The sequence below is a fragment of the Scophthalmus maximus genome, chromosome 20 (assembly GCF_022379125.1).
Source record: "Scophthalmus maximus strain ysfricsl-2021 chromosome 20, ASM2237912v1, whole genome shotgun sequence".
Classification (NCBI taxonomy): domain Eukaryota; kingdom Metazoa; phylum Chordata; class Actinopteri; order Pleuronectiformes; family Scophthalmidae; genus Scophthalmus; species Scophthalmus maximus.
Genome location: NC_061534.1, coordinates 2,436,686 through 2,455,791, shown reverse-complemented (window position 1 = coordinate 2,455,791; position 19,106 = coordinate 2,436,686). Strand labels below are relative to the sequence as shown.

The following is a 19,106-nucleotide window of genomic DNA, read 5'->3' as shown; positions in this document are numbered from 1 at the left end:
TCCCACTCGACCGGCGGCGGCGGCGGCATCAGCAGCGTTTGTAAAGGCGCTTTGTGCATCGCTAATCCGGCCTCTGATGTCACGGTGCGGGAGGCGGGGCTCCGCTTTCTAATCCCGAGGCAACTTGTCTGGAGCGACGAGCCGAGCTCGAGCCGAGGCACCGGCGGTCGGGACGGACGGGACGGACGGGAGGAGCCGTGATGTGTGGTGGTGCAGCCGCAGCCGGACCCGGGCCTCTCCTCCGCTGACATGCAGGTAAGACGAGTTGAATGTCACGTCCGGTAACGGGAGGCTGGGTCCAGTGTGTGTGTGTGTGTGTGTGTGTGTGTGTGTGTGTGTTCGGGTCGCGGTGTTCGTTGATGGCGGATTGTCGACACCTTTATGGACATTTAATCGTGACTGTCAACATGGGGACATTTATGCAGCAGACAGTTTGCTGTCCAGTTCATTTTATACATGATGTAAACGTCACGTCAGACGTTGAACGCAGTGGGACACACGGTGACTGTGTGTAATTGACAGGATGTACAGTTGACGTCCATCACGTCCTGAATGAACACCACGATCATTTGTAAAACCATTTTCAGACACGAAAGGGACTGAGCACTGACTGGTAACGAGCACCAACCCTCCAAAGTCACGCTGTGTTTTAACCTGTTTAACATAATAAAACCGTCCAAGGCCCCGGGAGGGGATTTAAGAAGCCACACAAGAAGTGGCCTTCAAAATAAAAGCACCTGCCAGGCTGGATTGATGGCGTAGAGAAGACATGTAAACATGGTGTGACTAGCACGACTGTTGATGGATCCAAACATAGACCGTGTGTGTGTGTGTGTGTGTGTGTGAGAAAGAGGAGGATCATGCACTCAAGAATATATAGATGAGGAGAATCCCTCACCTTATCTCACCTTTTCCTACACGTCTGTTTATGACATGAACTAGTTGTTTTTGGCTCCAGATCTCAAAATCATGCCCAGATTCATTTTTTTTTTCTAAACAGATTTTAATCTAAACAATTCACAGTGATGGATATTTGTCAAATTGCCATTTTATACACTGTTTATACACAGTAAGCTAGCTCTGGTTCACTTGTTTCGATTTTACGTGGTCTCTTATAAACAAGCAATAAATTAAACTAATAAATTGCTGTTTTATGGTTTTATTCAATTGTTGAAGGTAAAATAAACAGTTGATGTCTCTACCTGTTTGGTCATCAGATCAATTATTATCCAAAAGTATCAAATATGTCTTAAATATCATCAATATTATTGACATTTCTTTGAGCTCTGGGAAATTCTAATGATAAAATAGACTAAATCAGTCAGTTATTAAGATAATTGACAGGTGCATCGATATTAAAAAAAAAGTTAATTATAACATTGAATATTGTGATTTCTCCCCCCACCATCATTAAGACCTGTAGTGGAGAAAGTTAATGGCTAGTGCTTAGATGTAATCGGTATAGTTCCTTGCTAGTACGTACAGTATATCACACACACGTGCATGTGTGTTGTTGTCAGTGTGTGTTTTTCCGTGGCTATAAGATCAGCGAGTTAATGGGCTGGTAAATCCCTCAACCCCTGCAGCTCTCACTGTGCAGCCTGACAGATGGGAGTGCGGTGCTCAGGGTCACAGCTCTGCAATGCCTGGTCCGACTCACTGCCTCTCTGCCAAGGCCATCTGTGACCCGGGCAACCTCTGCCTTCTGACTCCCCCCCACCCCTCCAAGTCACCCGGCCTCTGCCATCCAGTCCCTAAACTCCACTGCAGGCAGACAGCGACATGATGAACCACCCTCGGAGCTCGGCCTCACTCTACTGTAAATAAGATGTTTCTGTCCCTTAACTACACCGCTGATGCCAGGACTCTTAAAGATAATTACTAATCCCAATATATGAACAGTGGTACCGATTCCAAACCAGATTATTTTATTCATCTACAGTAGTGGAAATGTTCAGTTCAAGGAACAACGTCTCATTTCATGCATATACAGTCACACATTTATAGATTAGACAATCGGATAAATAATTCATGAAAGGAGCTTCAGTCAGACGTATGAAGAATCAAGAATTAGAAATGCGGTTAAGCTTTCATGAACCAAAACAGACTGTACATTTTCTCCATTTGTCACCTTTTCCGGAATCACTCAATCCATTCCTGAAGTATTGGCTCGGATTACGTTGCGCTGTCCTTTCACTGCCGGTCGACCTCAGACACAGTGAGGCCGAGGGAGATAGGAGATAACTGATGGATGCCCCTGATAGCCCTGTCATATTTAATAAATATCAAAACGGGAGTTCTTACTCACAAAGAGGGCATCTATTATTCATGTCGCCGCCCTATCCATTCCTCTCAATCAGGTCTTAGCAGATACCGGAGACACGTCCCTCCTCGTCTTCCCCGTCCTCCTGCTACGCCTCCCTCTGTCCTCTGCCATCTGCCAGCTGCTGGTGGACGGACGGACGCCGTGCAGATTAGAGCACAGTGCACAACCAGATGAATCCCACAGAATTTAGGTTTTTTGCTCTTGAGCGGTATGGCGGCAGGGAATCCCCCCAGCCTGAGGCTCCCCACGACTGCAGCACTGTATTTTTCCTTTGAGAGTCTGTTTAGAGACGTGGGGTGGAAGCATGTAAACATTTTTCAAAATGAATGAAATCGAAACTGGATGGAAAAATGGACAATTAAGATATGGATCTCTTTTCTGAGAATTGGCTAAAGCTTTCATGAGCTAAATTGGCTTTCTCTGTCAGTTGGCTGGGCTCAGCGTCAGTGATATAGTTTGAGGAGTTCGGACATCCGGTTAGTCGCTGCTCCTTTGCGTTGAAAGGTGTCAGTTGAAGTGGTTCGGGCATCTTGCGAGGTTTCCCAGGCACGTCCAACTGGGAGGAAGACCTAGAGGTAGACCAAGAATTCATTGGAGGGACTACATATCCCATCTGGCCTTGGAACGCCTCGGGATCCCCCTCGATATCTCCTTGAATTGATGATTTCAGAAATTTAACTTTCCCTGTTAACATCCAGTCTCTTGTCTCTTTCAGGCTGAGCTATGAGCAGAGTTTCCTAGGAGACAAAACAAGCATGTTCTGAATAAACGGGAGTCGGGTCACGTCCCAGCCATGAGCCACAGGTATCCTGGAGAGGCTACGGGGGAAACGGGCGAGGAGCACAAGGCACCGCCGAGGAACAGGCAGCCCAACGGGACGTCGCGCGGGGAACCTCCTGTTCGCCGGTCCTGGAGACCGTGTCAGATGCTCAACCAGGACGGGGAACCGAATCCCCATCATCATCACCACCATGATCACCACCTTCCTCACCACCGCCAACATCCCCCGGAAACAGGTCGCGGACCCCCTCGCCACCGCCGGCGCCCCGCATCAGGGCAGGACCAAAGCCAGGCTCAGAGTCCCGGTCTGATCCCAGCGGTGGCCTCTTCCAGGCCAGATGGGGGCGAGAATCAGGACACGGATCCTCCGCCTGTCCAGCAACCACGCCCTGCTGTAGCCCGCTACCGTCGTCAGGGCGACCCTAACCCCAGACTCAGAGGTCACAGACAGAGGCAGCCAATCGGAGAGACGCAGGACTCGACACATGGTGCAGAGGAGAGGGAAGGTCGGGCAGAGGTTCAGGTGAAGGTGCAGAAACATCTGGCTGAGGATCCTGTGATGGACCAGTCACAGGACAGAGAATCTCCCCACCAGACTCCTGTTGCTACTGTCACCCCTACCCACCTCTCACCTGCTCCTGCAACCCACAACGTGCAACCTGACCCCCAACACACTCCACCTGCAGAGGCAGAAGAAAACCTCCAGGACCATAAGGTACCTGTAGTGTGTGGGGAGGAGCAGGAGGAAGTTCAAGAGAAAAATCAAAAACAGGAACAGGCCGAGGATGATGGCGACTGCCGCTCAACAACGGGAAACTCCGGCCGCAGCCGCGGAGACGTGCAGACGGTTGACGGCGCAGCAGAGGAATGTGCAGCAGAGAGGGTGGAGGAGGATCAGGAGGAAGTGATGGATGATGTAGTGGAGGACATGGCCGCTCAGGGAAGTGAATTCACCGATCTCTGCTCCGACACTGAGAGCGCCGCTTCGCTCAGTATGGACGGACCTCTCCACAGCCCGCCGCCGCTCCACTCGCCGACTCCTCCCTCCTCCCCCGACATCCCGCCGTTCCCCCAACTGGACCACTTCAGTGAGGACGCCAGCTTGAGCCCCGTTCCTGACCATGACCATGACCTGCCAGAAGATGAGGATGAGGATTGCTCCGAGTCGTGCTCACTGTCCCACTCCACTTCCTGCTCCGAGTCTTATCCAAAAACCTATGCAGACTTCTATTCAGAGTCCCACCAAAAGTCTTACCCGGAGCCCGCGTACGAGTCCTACTCGGAGGGAAAGTCCTACCCCAACTCTTTCCCTGAACCCCTGCAGACCTCCTACCCCGAGTTGCACAGAGAACCTTGCAGGCGTCTTAGTCGGAGGGCTGAGCGTACTGAGGCCCAGCAGGAGTCCTTCACCAGCCACAGAGAGGAGAGTGTACAAAAGGTTTCTCCATCCTCCCCCACCAAGGGCTCCCATCATGCACCGAGGCAGGTCAGAGGCCGCGGTTCGCGCCACTCCTCTCTGGACCGCTCCGTCGGCTGCCGCCTGCATCACTACGACGGACAGTCAGACGGCGAGGTCGACGGGGGCCGTCAGAAAAGCCCCATTTCCAAAAGCCACAGGCACCCAGGACCCAGACGAGGAGAGACCCAGGACCGGAGCCCCGTCTCGTCCGGACACAGCAGCTCGGGGGAAGCCCCGGAGCAGAGGAGCGCGGCGGGTCTCCCAGACGAGGGAGATTCGAGGGGCTCGGGAGACGCCATCACGCTGGCTATTAAAGACATCAAGGAGGCAATCGAAGAGGTGAAGACGAAGACCATGCGCTCGCCGTACACGCCCGACCAGTCGGTGGAGCCGATATGGGTGATGAGGCAGGAGGTCAGCCCAACAGAGGAGGTGGTGTTCCCACCACACACTACAGCTGGACACGTTAGTATGATTCCACTTATTATTATTAAACCAGAGGACTCGCAGTAAAAATATCTTATTAATACAGTGTTTACCCTAGGTTTACTGGTTTGGGTTAGGGCTCGTTAGGGTTCACAAATCACGTTAAGTTTCATCCACGATCTTTTATACAGGAATGAGGAATAAGGTGTATAAGGTAAGTGACCTGAAATGACTTCTGCTTGACATTATATGTAAAATCAAAAAAAAATAATATTAATTTGACATTTCAGGGGGGGCGGGGGCGGGGGCTCCCGTTGGGGGGGCGGGGTGGCCTCCCAATTCAATGGTAGGGGAAACACTGTAATATACATGAAGAAAAGTGTAATGTTTCAAGCCCAAATTGGCAAATGTTGAAGTTTCCTTCATGTATTTTAATAAGAAACTTGAAAATGACAGTCAGGCGAAATGGGAGGTCATTTTTTTTGAACATTTAAATGTTTAACAGGGTTTTCTTGTGCCCAGAACAAGGTTCAGAAAATAAAAATACAAAGGCTGAAATTCCTCTTGATGATCTTTTTTCAACATTCATAATCCTTTCTTTGAATTTCTAAGCTAAAAAAACCCTGAGCCACTTTTCACTTGCACTTCCAAATGTGCTGATTCACGTTCTTTCTTTCCACAAGTTGAAATGAGAAGATCAATATATATGAGGTACGGAGCTGCAGTCAGGAAACTGTTTAGCAGAGCTCAGCAGGAAGACTGTCGGTCTCTCCGTCCAGACTGAAAAAATGAATCGCAGAAAAGCTGTGTTAATCTTTTTATTTTGTATTTTCTTTGTGATCAGAAATATTAAAGTTAAAATTCTTGTGTCACATTCAAGTTATTTCTTAATATTTGTGATGCTATTTCTTTTTCTTGGACCTTCTCTTTTAAGGCTGCGCTGAGTGCTCTGCTCATGGTCTGCAGCGTTGGAACAAATTAGATTTGACTTTTGCTGCTTCCAAGAAGTATTACATTAAGATTTACACCCTTGTCTTTCACTGCATTTTGTGTCACTTGGATTCAGGCCCAGAATCCTTCATCATCTATCCGCAGAATACGTTGTCAGCATGAGATGTGGCATTAAAAGTTTCACAGGAGTGATTTTGTCTGTGTTTCTTTCTCCTCAGTCGCCCTCTCAGTCAGAATCCGAGTCTCCGTCCTGCTACGCCTCAGCTCCGGTCAGAGAGACGGTCAGTCCGCGGAGATCCGAGTCCTCCAGAGCACTTCATCCCCAACACTATCACCAACAACAGCCCCAACACCACCACCACCAAGGCCACCACCACCTAGCCCCAGGCCACCAGTCACAGCAGAGGGACACCGCGAGGCCTCCACCACAGACATACGCACCGCCGCCGTCACACGCTCACACGGCACCAAGTCAACATCAACACCGTCAGCAGCAGCAGCAGCGACAGATTCAGCATCAACAACATCAACAGCAGCCGAGGCCTCAAGCTCAGCCACAGTCGCCTCCGCAGCAGCAGCAGCCGACTGTCGAGGAGGTGGGAGGTCTTTAATAGTCTGTCCATAAATCCATTTTGAATTTAAAGAGAGGAAAAAATGCTGCTAAATTCAGAACATGGGAACCTCTATTAGCTGATTCATCATATACTTTGTACATAACTTCTTGAGTACAAATAATATTCTGATTTTTAAATCTATAGACGAATCTATGGCTACGTTTTCTAAACATGAAACTCCTAAGTAAGATGATATATATATTCTGCACAGGCAAACGTCTTGTTCAAGGTGTTTGTCTGCCAGCAGCCGAGTGGCCCAACCTTAAAAGCCCTGCAGAATTTAAATGAGTTATCAATGACCGGTGGTATGTGAGTAGAAATAGTAATAGAGGAGGGTGATGGAAGTTTTTTTCTTTTTTCTTTCTTTACAGATCCGCAGATCTCTTGCCCCCTTCCCCACATTTGTGGACGGTGAGTGGACTCGTTCACATGCCAGATATCTGCACATATATATGTACCTGTGTGTAGGGCTGCAACTAACGTTTACTTTCATTATCAATTAATCTGTCGGTTATTTTCTCGATTAATCGATTAGTTGTTTGGGCCATAAAATGGCGAAAAATGACGATTGTTTTTCCCAAACCCCAAGGTGATGTTTTGTTTTGTCCACACAAAAAAGATAATTAGTTTACTGTCACAGAGGAGCAAAGAAACCAGAAAATATTCACATTTAAATCAGAGAAATCAGAGAATTTTTCCTTTTTCCCATAAAAACTACTTGAACCGATTATTAAAATAGTTGGCAATTAATTTAGAAATCGATTATTATCGATTAACTGTTGCATATATAAATTTATGTGTGTTTCTGTTCCTACAGTCCTGGGCCCGTGCGACCCCGAAGACCTCATCGACGGCATCATCTTCGCCGCGACGTACCTGGGCTGCACCCACCTGCTGTCAGAGAGGACGCCCACGAAGAGCGCCCGCATGCAGCAGGCGCAGGAGGCCATGAACCGAGTGCGGGTGAGAGCGAGCGACGGTTTATATTCATTCAGATTCACATCACAGAGAAAGAGGCGAGGCAGACGAGACGACCTCCGACCCTGAGAACCGGTTCTTTCTGTTTGTTACTGGGGGTTTTTATGTCATGATATGAATACAATTCAAATTTATCTGAGCTGAAATGAAATGGTGGGGGGTAAATCTAGTGCACCATGAAGTGCTTTAGATTTTGGACACAGCAAACATTGTCAGATTAATTCCTTAATATATAATAAATACACACTTTTATTTTTTATTGGAACAATCCCTTCTTTAATAATAATAATAACAATAGATTTGATTTATGTTACACCTTTCAAGCTACTCAGTTTGGCATGGACAAAAAAAAATTGTTTCTTTAATTTAAAGGCTAAATATTGATTCAACATTTCATATTTTGGCTGAGAATTCTTTTATAATTTCATATTTCTTAAGATTTAAAGTAAAACATTTCACTTTTTTTATGTGCCAGTTCAATAATCATTATTATATCAGGCAGAATTTTTTGTGGGGAAATATGTCTGAAATGACACACAAGACGTCTAGAATATTTCCATTAGATGGAATAGTATATCCATAATTTTTTTCCTCTCAGACAGTTTGGAGTGAGATGATTTTAACAACCTTGTCAAAGATTGATTTAGGGTGAACTTTCTTACAAAAGACACCATGGAAACCCCCCCCCCCCCCCCCAAAAAAAAACAAAGTCGCAGCTCCTCAGTTTTGAACATCCACAAAACATTTTCTAACGCGCCCGGACACATCATCAATGATGTAAGCGAGGTTTCGCCTCATATTCGGCTCTTTTTTAAAAAAGCCAGAAACTCCTCAGCCAGCGGGCGACAGATCCCCCGGTCGCTGCACAAACCATCATCCACACATCGCTGCTCTGGATCCACAGTTGCACGCGGGGCGTCTCTCTCCTGAGCTGTTACATAAACCACCACTGTATCACACGCACCATGACATAACTCATGACATATAAATGTGGTTTGTATAGTGAATGATTTCCTGTGGTGTTCTTCTACTAAGATCAGCTATCATTTATAAAAAACAGAAATTGCATCGCCTGCGTGAGCTCATGTTGAGTCTGTGAGAAAGATGTCGTGCGAGTGAGAGAGAGAGACGAGCGGTGAGACGTCGCCATTTTGTACGAGATGGACCAAAGAAAGTCGGGAGGCAGGGGAAAAAAAAACGACGGGAGCCGAGACCAAACTCTCGCTCTTTGGTCGGCTGACTGACAGTTCCAGGACAGCGACTCCGTTAAGGTCTGAGGAACCTACAGGGAGAGAAAGTTTAATGACGAGGGGGATGCACAAGTCATTTTTTATCTTTTTTTTAGAAAGGAAAAGTTGTCGGGATGCACTGATGTGGGAATTTCCAGGCTAAGTCGACGTTCTCGTTTTACACACCTCTTTTAAAAGAGATTTTTAAGCTGAAGTGCAGCTCTTGACGTTTCGAGTCGTGATTTTAATACGATTTATCCATAAAATCTAGCTTTACGCACAAAGTGTACAATACATTGACTCCAGGTAAAAGATACGATCCTTTTCTCTGCTGACGGATCTGAGGAGGCAGGTTTGGATGTGCGGTTTTGAAGGGAGGAGCTGGTGGCACAGGTTCCAACACGACCTCTGACCTGTGACGAGGCAGAAACAACACAAGGACGATTTTTTTGTTTGTCTGCAGGGTCGTTCGTGTCACTTTTGATGAAGAGGAAACTTTTGAGAATGTTTTGCTGCAGAGGCCTCCGGACACGTCGGCTGTTGTCAGATGTGATAGACGACAACATCGCTGTCCACCCCCTTACACACACACACACACACACATGCACACACACTCTCTTGTCGTGCATTAATCTGTCTTTTGGAATTGAGTCGGTCTTCCGTCGGATGAGCAAATCCTCCTGAATCGCCCCGTTTTTCTTAAACTGTCTTGTCGTGATTCGTCTCTTTTTTTCCTCCTCTCTCTTCTCTGCAGGCGGCACAGAAACAGGCGAAGAACAGGAAGAAGGTGAGATCAGATTTCTTTAATTTTTCCATCTTCTTTCTCCGTTTTTATTCTTCTCTTTTTGCTTTCTGCAAATTACACAACTTTAGACTTTGTTTCCTTCATTCGTCGCCGTCATATTTGATGCTTCATAACGGCCATGACACTTGCTCTTTTCTCCTCCTCCTCCGTCATCAGCCCTGTTGCTTCTTCTGTCCACTTCTTTTCAGAGTCCCGACGGCGAGGCTCCTTCCACGGCTGAGGTCGACCTCTTCATGTCCACACAGAGGATCAAAGTCCTCAATGCAGACACTCAGGTATGAAATAATAATGATATTAAAAAGCACGCTTGAACCTTATGTCATCTTTAAAATAACATTTCAGTAGCAAGTCATTTCCAGGAACTCGCAGAAAACCGTGTCTCTTTTTTCCAGGAGTCTCTGATGGACCTTCCGTTGAGGACCATCTCCTACATCGCAGACATCGGCAACATGGTGGTGCTGATGGCCCGGGGCAAGATGGTCCGGTCCCGCAGCGCCCAGGAGAACCTGGACCACGCCGCCGAGCAGACCAACCTGACCCAGGACGACCGGCGGCTCTACAGGATGATCTGCCACGTCTTTGAGTCCGAGGACGTGAGTCAATGTTGTAATGAACTTATGACTTGTACTGGATCTAATATCTGCAGGTCTTGTGAAGTTAAAATGTCCACAATGACTGTAAAAATTAAAAAAAAACATTTTTATAGTATATCGCTCATCAAGTTAATTGCTGAGATCCAGGAACATTGTGACGTTGCCCAAAAGAAGTTTTGGAGTTTAAACTTTGACATCAGACTTTTCTGTGAGGAGCGTGTTCTCCTCTCTCTCTCTCTCTCTCTTTCTCTCTCACTCTCTCCTTCCCTCACTCTCTCTCCCCGTCAGGCTCAGCTGATCGCCCAGTCCATCGGCCAGTCGTTCAGCGTCGCCTACCAGGAGTTCCTACGGGCAAACGGCATCGACCCCGAGGACCTGAGCCAGCGGGAGTACAGCGACCTGCTCAACACTCAGGACATGTACAACGACGACCTCATCCACTTCTCCAAGTCGGAGAACTGCAGAGACGTGAGTCGGGCAGCAGGGGGCGGTGTCGCCACAGGGGGACACACTCTCACCCTCAGAAAAACATTTAAATACACAAAATTCAGCTTGAATTTAAAATAAAATTACACTCATCTTTTGTTGATATTTCAGTTTCGGTCAAGTCACGAATCTTTGAACCATAATTTTTCTGTGCAGTTCACTGGTTTTCACATGAGCAGCTGTTTTACAGTCGTCCTGAAAAAATGTCATTTGGTTTAAAAAAAGAAATAAATCCCATAACCTCAGTTTTAAGGTGAATCTGCGACGCTCGGCCTCGTCTGACCTCGGAGCGTCCTCCTCCCTCCCTCCCTTCACTCGCTGCTCCGAACGCCCGCTGTCGCCTCGCATCTCTCACAATCTTTGCCGCTGGCTGCGATAAGCTCGAAACGTTTTGTTCGGGGTCGTGTGACTGACCGACTTTTTTTTTTTTTATACTTTTGAGGACGAAGCTCAGAGCCTCGATTTTTTTTTTTTGCAAGCACTCCACTGTTTTTTCCCGCCGCCACTGCAGGTTTACATCGAGAAGCAGAAAGGAGAGATCCTGGGCGTGGTGATCGTGGAGTCGGGCTGGGGCTCCATCCTCCCCACTGTCATCATCGCCAGCATGATGCACGCCGGCCCCGCGGAGAAGTCGGGCCGACTCAACATCGGGGACCAGATCATGACCATCAACGGGACGAGTCTGGTGGGCCTCCCGCTCAGCACCTGCCAGAGCATCATCAAGGTGTGACGAGTGTTTTCATTTTGACTTTAGAGGTTTTATCTTTCACCTGGTAAAGAATCACTGTCTGGTTTATTAAAGTGTTTTAACTTTAATCCTGCGTCTTTTAGCCATATTAAGTTAAGATTATGTTTGTGTTTTACACGATGTTTGAGATTCTGATCGTGCCCAACTCCGTCCTCCCCTCAGGGTCTCAAGTCTCAGTCCAGGATCAAGATGAACATTGTCCGGTGTCCTCCCGTAACCATGGTGCTCATCCGCCGGCCGGACCTCCGGTACCAGCTGGGCTTCAGCGTCCAGAACGGCATCGTGAGTTAACGGGACGGATCATACGAATATGTGATTGTCTCTGATTTACATATTCAAGAGCTTTTATTTTGTTAAACACAAACGCAGCATCAGTTCCTTAGCAACAGACGCGGGAGCAGTTTGAAGTCACTTCCTGTGTGTGTGTAGATCTGCAGCCTGATGCGTGGGGGCATCGCCGAGAGAGGAGGCGTCCGCGTTGGTCACCGCATCATCGAGATCAACAGTCAGAGCGTCGTGGCGACGCCTCACGAGAAGATCGTCCAGATCCTGTCCAACGCCATGGGGGAGGTGAGGAGGATAAAATGAACAGAAAAATAATTTAAAGAATGCTTTTGCAGGAAAAAAAACTGAAACTTTTATTTTCTTTCTGCTCTAGATCCATATGAAGACGATGCCTGCAGCCATGTACCGTTTGCTGACGGCACAGGAACAACCCGTCTACATCTGACAACACACACACACACACACACACACACACTGTTCTCACCTCATCACGTCGTCTCTGCGAGTTCACACCTCTCATCTCTGCGTCACGTTTCCATTCGACTCGATTTGCCTTAATCTGTACAGTGCACCGTCATGTGAGCGTGTTCCATCCACGGCGCGACAGCAGAAGGCATGTTATCTCACAGATTATCTCACTAGGCCCCCAAGTGTTTTAATGTGACGTCTTATGTTTGACCAAAGAGAAATTGTGGATTTTTTTTAACACGTGACAGTAGGTGGCAGACGAGAGTAAAATAAATATTGACCTTTTTTTTTTTTTTGGTTGAATTAGCTGTAATATCTGAATGTAACTGGAATCACGTTGGACCTATCAGTTGCCAGGGCGACACGAAGCAATTGAAAGAGGAACTTCCTAAGCTGAGGTGACGGAGGAATGCATGAACAAGTTCTGCTGAATAAAGTCTGAAGACGAGAACGTTGAATTCTGGTTTGTTTCATCCAACAGGATTAAAGTTCCTCTTTGAGTGCGACAAAGGAAATTACTGCATGCAGGTACGCAAGACACATCTTTAAACTCCAGCCACCGACTATCTCAAAATGTTTCTGATAAAATGTAAAATTTTTACTGTTAAATCCTGAATTCAAACAACAAATCGGAGACGAGTTCTTCAACGTAACGTTAAACGTGTTCAACGCCTGAGGCTGAAGAACTCCAGGTTTGGAAAATGTAAACAACATTAGGTTACACTAGAAATTCAATGGACAAACAGTTTGAGTTCACAGGAAGAAAATAGCTTTGATTTCATAAATTCATTAGATTATTTTGCCTGCGAACAGCCGTAGCAATATTCTACAGTAGGGTAAATACTCGATCAGTCATATACATAAGAAGATCACATATATATAGAAAGAAAGATTGTTATATACAAGTGTTTAACAGAAAAGCCTCTCCAAACTCCTCCAATCACAACGGTGGAACCTGAGATTTTTCCAAGAAGACACGATGTTTAAAAAAGAGATTTATTCATTGAATTTCCCCGAGAGTCCAGTAGGACACTCAGAAGATCAGACTAAAAAAAAAAAAAGAAGAAGAAAATGAAATCACAGACAGACATTAAAAAAGAAGCAGATCAAACCAACATGATTGTCATCTTCACCACATTTCCCCTAAAACTCCCGTATTTAACAAGACTGGACAGAGTGCAGCAAATATTCAATATAAAAACATAGTGAGCAATAAAAACAGGATTTTCAGCAGGAACGTCTCGACGTCCGACTCAAACATCGTCTCAACTTCCTGTTCGTGAGACGGTTTGACCGTTTTCCGTCTATGACGTCATTGCAAAGTTGTATCTAACGTATTAAGGTTGCATTAATAAGATCTTTCTGTATTTTAAAACAGTGGGAAGGAAATTTACAGTTTGGATCTACAACCTGCGTTTTGTCCGTTTTGACAAAAGTGAATCGGTGAGATCGTTGATGCTGTAAAAAATGACTGTGTGATTTAACTGAAGCTGCAAGGCACTTGAAAATATGCTGCATCCCAGAAAACACACACACACACACATTACAGCGTAGTGTTAATACAACGAGGACACGAGGAAGGAGAGTGACGGGGAAGACGAGCAGCTGTTTTTGCGCGGCGTCTGAAACATACAGGAAGTGAAGTAAAGTGCTCTCGTGTTTTACCGTCACATCCTGCGAATCGTCTGTTCTCCTGAAAGATTTATTCATTCGTATCCCAGACGATCTGTGAAACATTCAGGAGCTTGTTGATTCTGTTCCGAGGGCATTTCTAGAATATTCAAGAGACTTTTTAGTCTGAACATCTGGACGTAAAATATGTTCAATCCACAGAGCGATTCCGCCAAGGAGGTTGTGTTTTCACTGCAGCTCGTGTGACTGTCAGCAGGATTACTGGAAAAATACTGAAATGATTCCTGTGAAAGTTTAAAGAAGAGGTGGTACAAGAACTAAAGAAGGATGCATTCCATTTCAGGGACAAGTTAGTGCGTTAGCTTTAGCGGACGTATGTATTCTCATGCTTACGAGTGTGGATTCTGGAAAGGGATTCTGAACAGCGCTTTTCAAACGTCTGATTTTTCAGAGATACTTGAACGTGACGGTAGAACACGAGAGGCTTAGTGTTCGTGAGACTTGCTTGTAACAAAAACCCTTTTTCATACACAAAACTCCATATATACTGTTTGTGTACATGTGAAGTACAACGTGTAGTGAGACACCGGTATTGAAAAGTGCCTGAAATCAGTGTTGATACTAAAAAAATCTTTCCAGGAGTCCGACTACAAACTAAAAAAAAACAAAGTTCAGAGAGTTTTTTACATCGAGGTAAAGCTGCAGAAGCCGTTACCACGGTGACCAGCTCTGACGACGGCGGTGTGCGGTGATGACGTCACGTCCTGGGTGTCCTCACAGCTCAGTGTCCTTGTATTTCTGGGGGTTGTAGTATCCTCTCTTGGTCTGGTCGGCGAGCTGCCGGCGGTACTCGGCCTCGTCGTCGTCGTGCGCCCTCGTCTCCGAGTACATCGGCCTGGACGGAGCCTGGGGCTCGGGGTTGGAGCTCGAACTGAGCAGACACAAGAAGAGCAGCGGTCCAGCAGTTTAGATTTTTCCTCTTATGACAGGATGGTATTCGCCGGGAAAAATGTCATTTTTATCACGTGAGAAGAGAGACGTCCTCACCCTATTGGCTGGGGACGGTTGTGGTTGGGTTTTGGCAGCTTCACTGGGATGGCGTAGATGTCTGGATGCTTCTGGGCGATTTCCAACTGTGTGAGGAGACGAGAGAACGGGATCCAGATATGTCAGAAGTGAAAAGAATAAATTAAAATTTTAAAAAAATCATCCGAACTCTACACGGACCCCAAGAGTCAACAAGTTTCATTACAGCTTTCTCCTCCTCCAACTTGTTTTGTAAACATATTCTATGGATTTTCGATTTGAATTGTACATATGAGCATAAGTCAGTGTAAGGATCCGGGCAGTGACAGCGTTCCCACCCTGACGTTAAGAGAACAGCATCACTCACTCGAGCGTTCTCCGCCTCCTGCAGCTCCAGGATCCTCTGAGCTCGAGCCAGATGGTCCATCTTCTCAAACGCTTTAATCTGGGAGAGAAAACACAAAACGTTAGCGCATGTTTCCTCATTGTCGATAGTAGATACTAAACACAAGGAAGTGACATGATGCCTGAGGAAGTGACTGTAGAACGAGAAACGTCTGAGAGTGAACACTTCATGAAATGTAGACGACAACACCGATGAGTGATTATGGATTTGAACGTGGCGGGATCGTGACATTCCAGACGAACCAGAACACGTTCAGTTACCTGGTCGCCCGTTTTCTATTTCATATTAGAAGCGGTGAAAATCGAAAGAGAAGAAAACAAAATAAAAACCAGCTGAGTCAAAGTCTCTCAGGAAATAAATCAAAATGCTGAATGAGCCAGAAAATCTGAGACATAATAAAAAAAACGATTCTAACTTTTCCCAGGAAGGACTTGTTGGCGGGGTCGTCCTCCTCCCTCCTGGGGCCCTGCTCCTCCGCGGGCGGGTTCAGGCGGCCCACGACGGGCTTCAGGGCCACGGGCGGGGGCAGCGGCCTGTTCCCGCCCACCGCGTCGCTGCTGATGGTGCTGCTGGAGTGAGAGTCGTAGCTGCGCGTCGAGTCGGTCCGAGTCTGCGCCCGCACCTGTCGGAGGAGAGGACCGGTTGAGGTTAGTGTACGATATCAGGTGTGTTAGTGTGGAAGGAGATTTTATAGGATGTGGAGTTACAATGCTGCCGGAGAGACGGGATGAAGGGTTTATGAGGAGGAGGAAGGAGGGAGAGGTTCTCACCTTCGGGGGTTCGGGGACAAAAGAAGGGGGAGGGCTGGGGTCTCTGTGCAGCCTCTCTCTGCTCCCTGACCTCCTCATACGAGCCCGAGGCACAGAGTGAAGCTTCTACACACACAAGCAAACACACACACACACACACACACGGCGGCGGTCAGGGTCGGATTATGCACATGCGAAAGTTTTGAAGCAGACAACATGTGACGGCTGAGAGATTAGAAGAGTGACTGGAAACTGTATAACAACAATACAGTCACAACCAGAGACTGTAAACAAAGATGGACGATGTGACGGGTCTCTAGAGTGAAGCCAAATCCTCTTGCTCGATCGATATAACCCCGCCTCCTCCATGTTAGTGGACGGGACATGGACCAAACTAAAAAAGTTGAAGGCAAATAGATGTTTTTTCTGTGATTTGAGGTCGTTCTTGTCACATTGATGTTCGTTCAAGTGTTTTCTTTCTATCAGTTTGGTTTTAAGTAGTTATTTGATGCTATAAAAATGGGTGGGGACGTCATGATTGACAGCTGAGACTGACTCGTGGTTGGTCGAGTACATCGTCCATCTTTATTCACAGTCGCCGGTTAACAAACAACGCACCTCGTCCGGCAGCACGGGCTCCGACGAGCGGCTGATGGCCGACACGGGCTGCGGCTCGTCCAGCGTCTCGTCCAGCTCGTTGTCGGTGTAGGCCCCGCCCTCGTCGGCCGTGTCCTCGTAGTCGCTGGTCAGGCGGCTGTCCATGCTCAGGTAGTCGGCGCTCATCGCCGACAGGTAGGACATGCGGTCGTCGTGGAGATCCAGGTCCTCCTCGGAACCTTCCAGCTGAGGAGAGAGAGACATGAACGTAATAAACAGGAACTGGATGTAGAAAAACTCACATCTCCGTCAAACACAAAAAAAAAATGTAAGCAAATATTTAAACTCCAGAAGTGTTCTGTAGAAAAAATGATTTCCCATCTCTTAGCAGACGATGAAACTCACCTTGCCCTCGCACACCCACACGGCTCGGTCCTGCTGCTGCTGGATAGAATCCTTCACGGCGCCGTACCACGCGTCGTTGGCCGAGTTCAGGTCGATGGTCGCTAAACGAAAAAAGAAAAGAAAAGTTAGGTCAAGTCGTCGCTGCCAAAACTAAAAGATGCATCATTTTAAGATCAATAACCAGTCAACCTGACATCCTCTCAAATTCATGTGAAGCCAACAATCTTCGAATTTGCGTTTTTCTTAAAGTTTTGACTTTACCCGTGAAGAGGTGCGAGTACGTCTTCCGCAGCTTCACCGACTGCTCGTACAGTTTGCGCGCGCTGCGGCTGGACCCGGGCGCGATGCGGCTCCTCATGGTCTTGACGCCCTGCTTGCTGTCGGGGTTCAGGAAGACGACGATGGGATACCACTGCGTGTAGTTCAGCGTGTCCACGGCCTTGGGGGTCACGTCCAGGAGAGCGTGGCGGTCCTGAGGGGAGACGCGGGGGGGGGGGTTCCGATGTTGAGGTGGTGTAAATTTATATCCAGATAAGGTCTGCTAATGTTTTCTCCTGCCGTACCGTACCTGTTCGATGATCTGTCGAATGGTGTTGAGTCTCACCACTCCGGAGGACTTCTCACTTCCTGCGTCTTTAGGCTCCGTTTCTGAAAGGAACAATGTATTATTATTCACATAACAGACTGGATTACACATCAGACTTAAAAATATATATATATATTTATAATGAAGTGATGGTGACGTTAGCGCTTACTGGCGACGACGAACTCTCTGGGCATGTCGTTGGCCAGTTTTTCGTTGACTGCGTCAGAAATGGGCCCAAATATCACCACAGGCCTCCGGAATCCAGCTGAACGACACAAGTGGAAAACAAATTCAGTCGCAGACAATCTGAAAAAAACACAGTAAACCTCTGCAGAGTGGAAAATGGGGGGTGTGTGTGGGGGACCTTGAAATAATCCAGAATCTTAAATATTGTTCTTCACTTCACATGACAGAACTTCTTGTTTCTAAAATGTTTCTCAATCCTCAAACTCTCCAATCATTTCTGGGTTTACTTGAAATTTTAAGGCGGCCTCAAGGTGCGTTCACACCAAACGCAAAGTGAATTTTCCCGTCATCTTACTCGCGCAAGTTTGTCCGCGGGCGATTTGTGGTTACTCGCGTGAGCAGAAACAAACCGCGAATACTACTTCAAATACTTCAACTCGAACTTGTGAAGCAAATGACTTTTGTAATCTCACCCCGGCGAAAAAAATTGCCCTATTGTGAACACAGCATCAAACTTTTGGGATTGGCCGCAAAAGTCCCGCCTCGGTCGGACTCAACCATCTTTGTTGTTTTTTTTCCGGGTACCTTCACGTAAGACCACTCTTTCGTAGGCGGGGAACCGCGTGGTGACCGGGGCGGCGGTCAGGTCCTCTCGGCTCTTGCGCAGATCTTTCTTCTTCGCCGCTCTTTGACCTCTCAGCCTCCAGAAGTCTCCTCGGTCGTTGCCCGACGCGACTCGGGCGGCGTTCTGCACGTTGGACATTTGCTCTGCTCTGTCGGACAACATTTTAAAAAGTACACATTTAATCATTACACACCTTCATCTGTCATTCCGAGGTTTTCTATGTAAAACCATATATGACGTATAGGATTCACACCTGCTCTTGTTGGGGATGATTCCCTTCTCCAGCAGCTGGTTGTCTTTGTCGGTGCGGATCGCCAGCCAGTTGCCGAGCTTGCCGTCGTACAGCGTGTCCGTCACCTTGAAGATCTCCCCTCTGGAGAACGGGAGGCTCTGCGGCGCCTCCTTCTCGTACTCAAAGTGGGTCCTGATGAAGAAGGAGTCGCCTCGGCCGGATGCTAAGATGTCCTCGTACACTGGAGAAGAAAAAAGGGTTGTTATCATCACTGGGTCACCAAACGTAATGCGGCCATCGTCTACAGTGTCACGTTCCGTACCTTCAGGTTTACTCTGAGCGAGGATGGTTACGTCTTCCCCTTTAGGAACCTCCAGGAGGAAGAGCACGGCGTCCTCACGCACCATCCCCCTGAAGTCCGTGCTGTTCACCTGAAACAGGAAACAGGAAATAGATTTAGAAACTGCGGTGTGGCACGTATGATTGCAGACGACCAAAGCAATAAGGAATGAAT

At 47.2% G+C, this 19,106-nt stretch overlaps 2 protein-coding genes across 10 annotated transcripts in view; one reads left to right on the top strand and one right to left on the bottom strand.

Moving 5' to 3' along the window:
- Positions 1-117: 117 nt before the first annotated feature.
- On the top strand, positions 118-15,772 carry LOC118285162 (amyloid-beta A4 precursor protein-binding family A member 1-like). 2 transcript variants are annotated; one of them, XR_007030246.1, is made up of 15 exons: positions 118-255; positions 3,042-5,030; positions 6,161-6,538; positions 6,928-6,967; positions 7,374-7,519; positions 9,518-9,550; positions 9,757-9,843; positions 9,961-10,161; positions 10,450-10,629; positions 11,159-11,371; positions 11,558-11,677; positions 11,825-11,965; positions 12,054-12,546; positions 12,630-12,676; positions 15,637-15,772. XR_007030246.1 is itself a non-coding variant. In XM_035608607.2 (13 exons), the coding sequence occupies exons 2-13, from the start codon at positions 3,120-3,122 to the stop codon at positions 12,123-12,125; spliced, it is 3,522 nt and encodes a 1,173-aa protein (XP_035464500.2). In that variant the 5' UTR covers positions 118-255; positions 3,042-3,119; the 3' UTR covers positions 12,126-12,599. The 2 variants fall into 2 exon arrangements, 1 of the variants encoding a protein (XP_035464500.2); XM_035608607.2 differs by lacking the exons at positions 12,630-12,676; positions 15,637-15,772 and having other exon boundaries at positions 12,054-12,599.
- The window catches only part of tjp2a (tight junction protein 2a (zona occludens 2)), a 26,259-nt gene continuing 20,283 nt past the window's right edge, over positions 13,131-19,106 (bottom strand). For 6 of the 8 annotated variants that reach the window (XM_035608603.2, XM_035608604.2, XM_035608606.2 and 3 more), the window contains 13 exons: positions 18,915-19,023; positions 18,614-18,833; positions 18,321-18,508; positions 17,719-17,814; positions 17,532-17,611; positions 17,225-17,435; positions 16,964-17,064; positions 16,580-16,804; positions 15,983-16,087; positions 15,628-15,834; positions 15,174-15,251; positions 14,828-14,913; positions 13,131-14,711 (listed from right to left, as the gene is read on the bottom strand). In XM_035608603.2, coding sequence (XP_035464496.1) covers positions 14,555-14,711; positions 14,828-14,913; positions 15,174-15,251; positions 15,628-15,834; positions 15,983-16,087; positions 16,580-16,804; positions 16,964-17,064; positions 17,225-17,435; positions 17,532-17,611; positions 17,719-17,814; positions 18,321-18,508; positions 18,614-18,833; positions 18,915-19,023 — 1,863 coding nt within the window. In that variant the 3' untranslated portion in view covers positions 13,131-14,554. The remainder of the gene's footprint in view (positions 14,712-14,827; positions 14,914-15,173; positions 15,252-15,627; positions 15,835-15,982; positions 16,088-16,579; positions 16,805-16,963; positions 17,065-17,224; positions 17,436-17,531; positions 17,612-17,718; positions 17,815-18,320; positions 18,509-18,613; positions 18,834-18,914; positions 19,024-19,106) is intronic. The other 2 variants (XM_047329663.1, XM_035608601.2) reach the window with 1 other exon arrangement.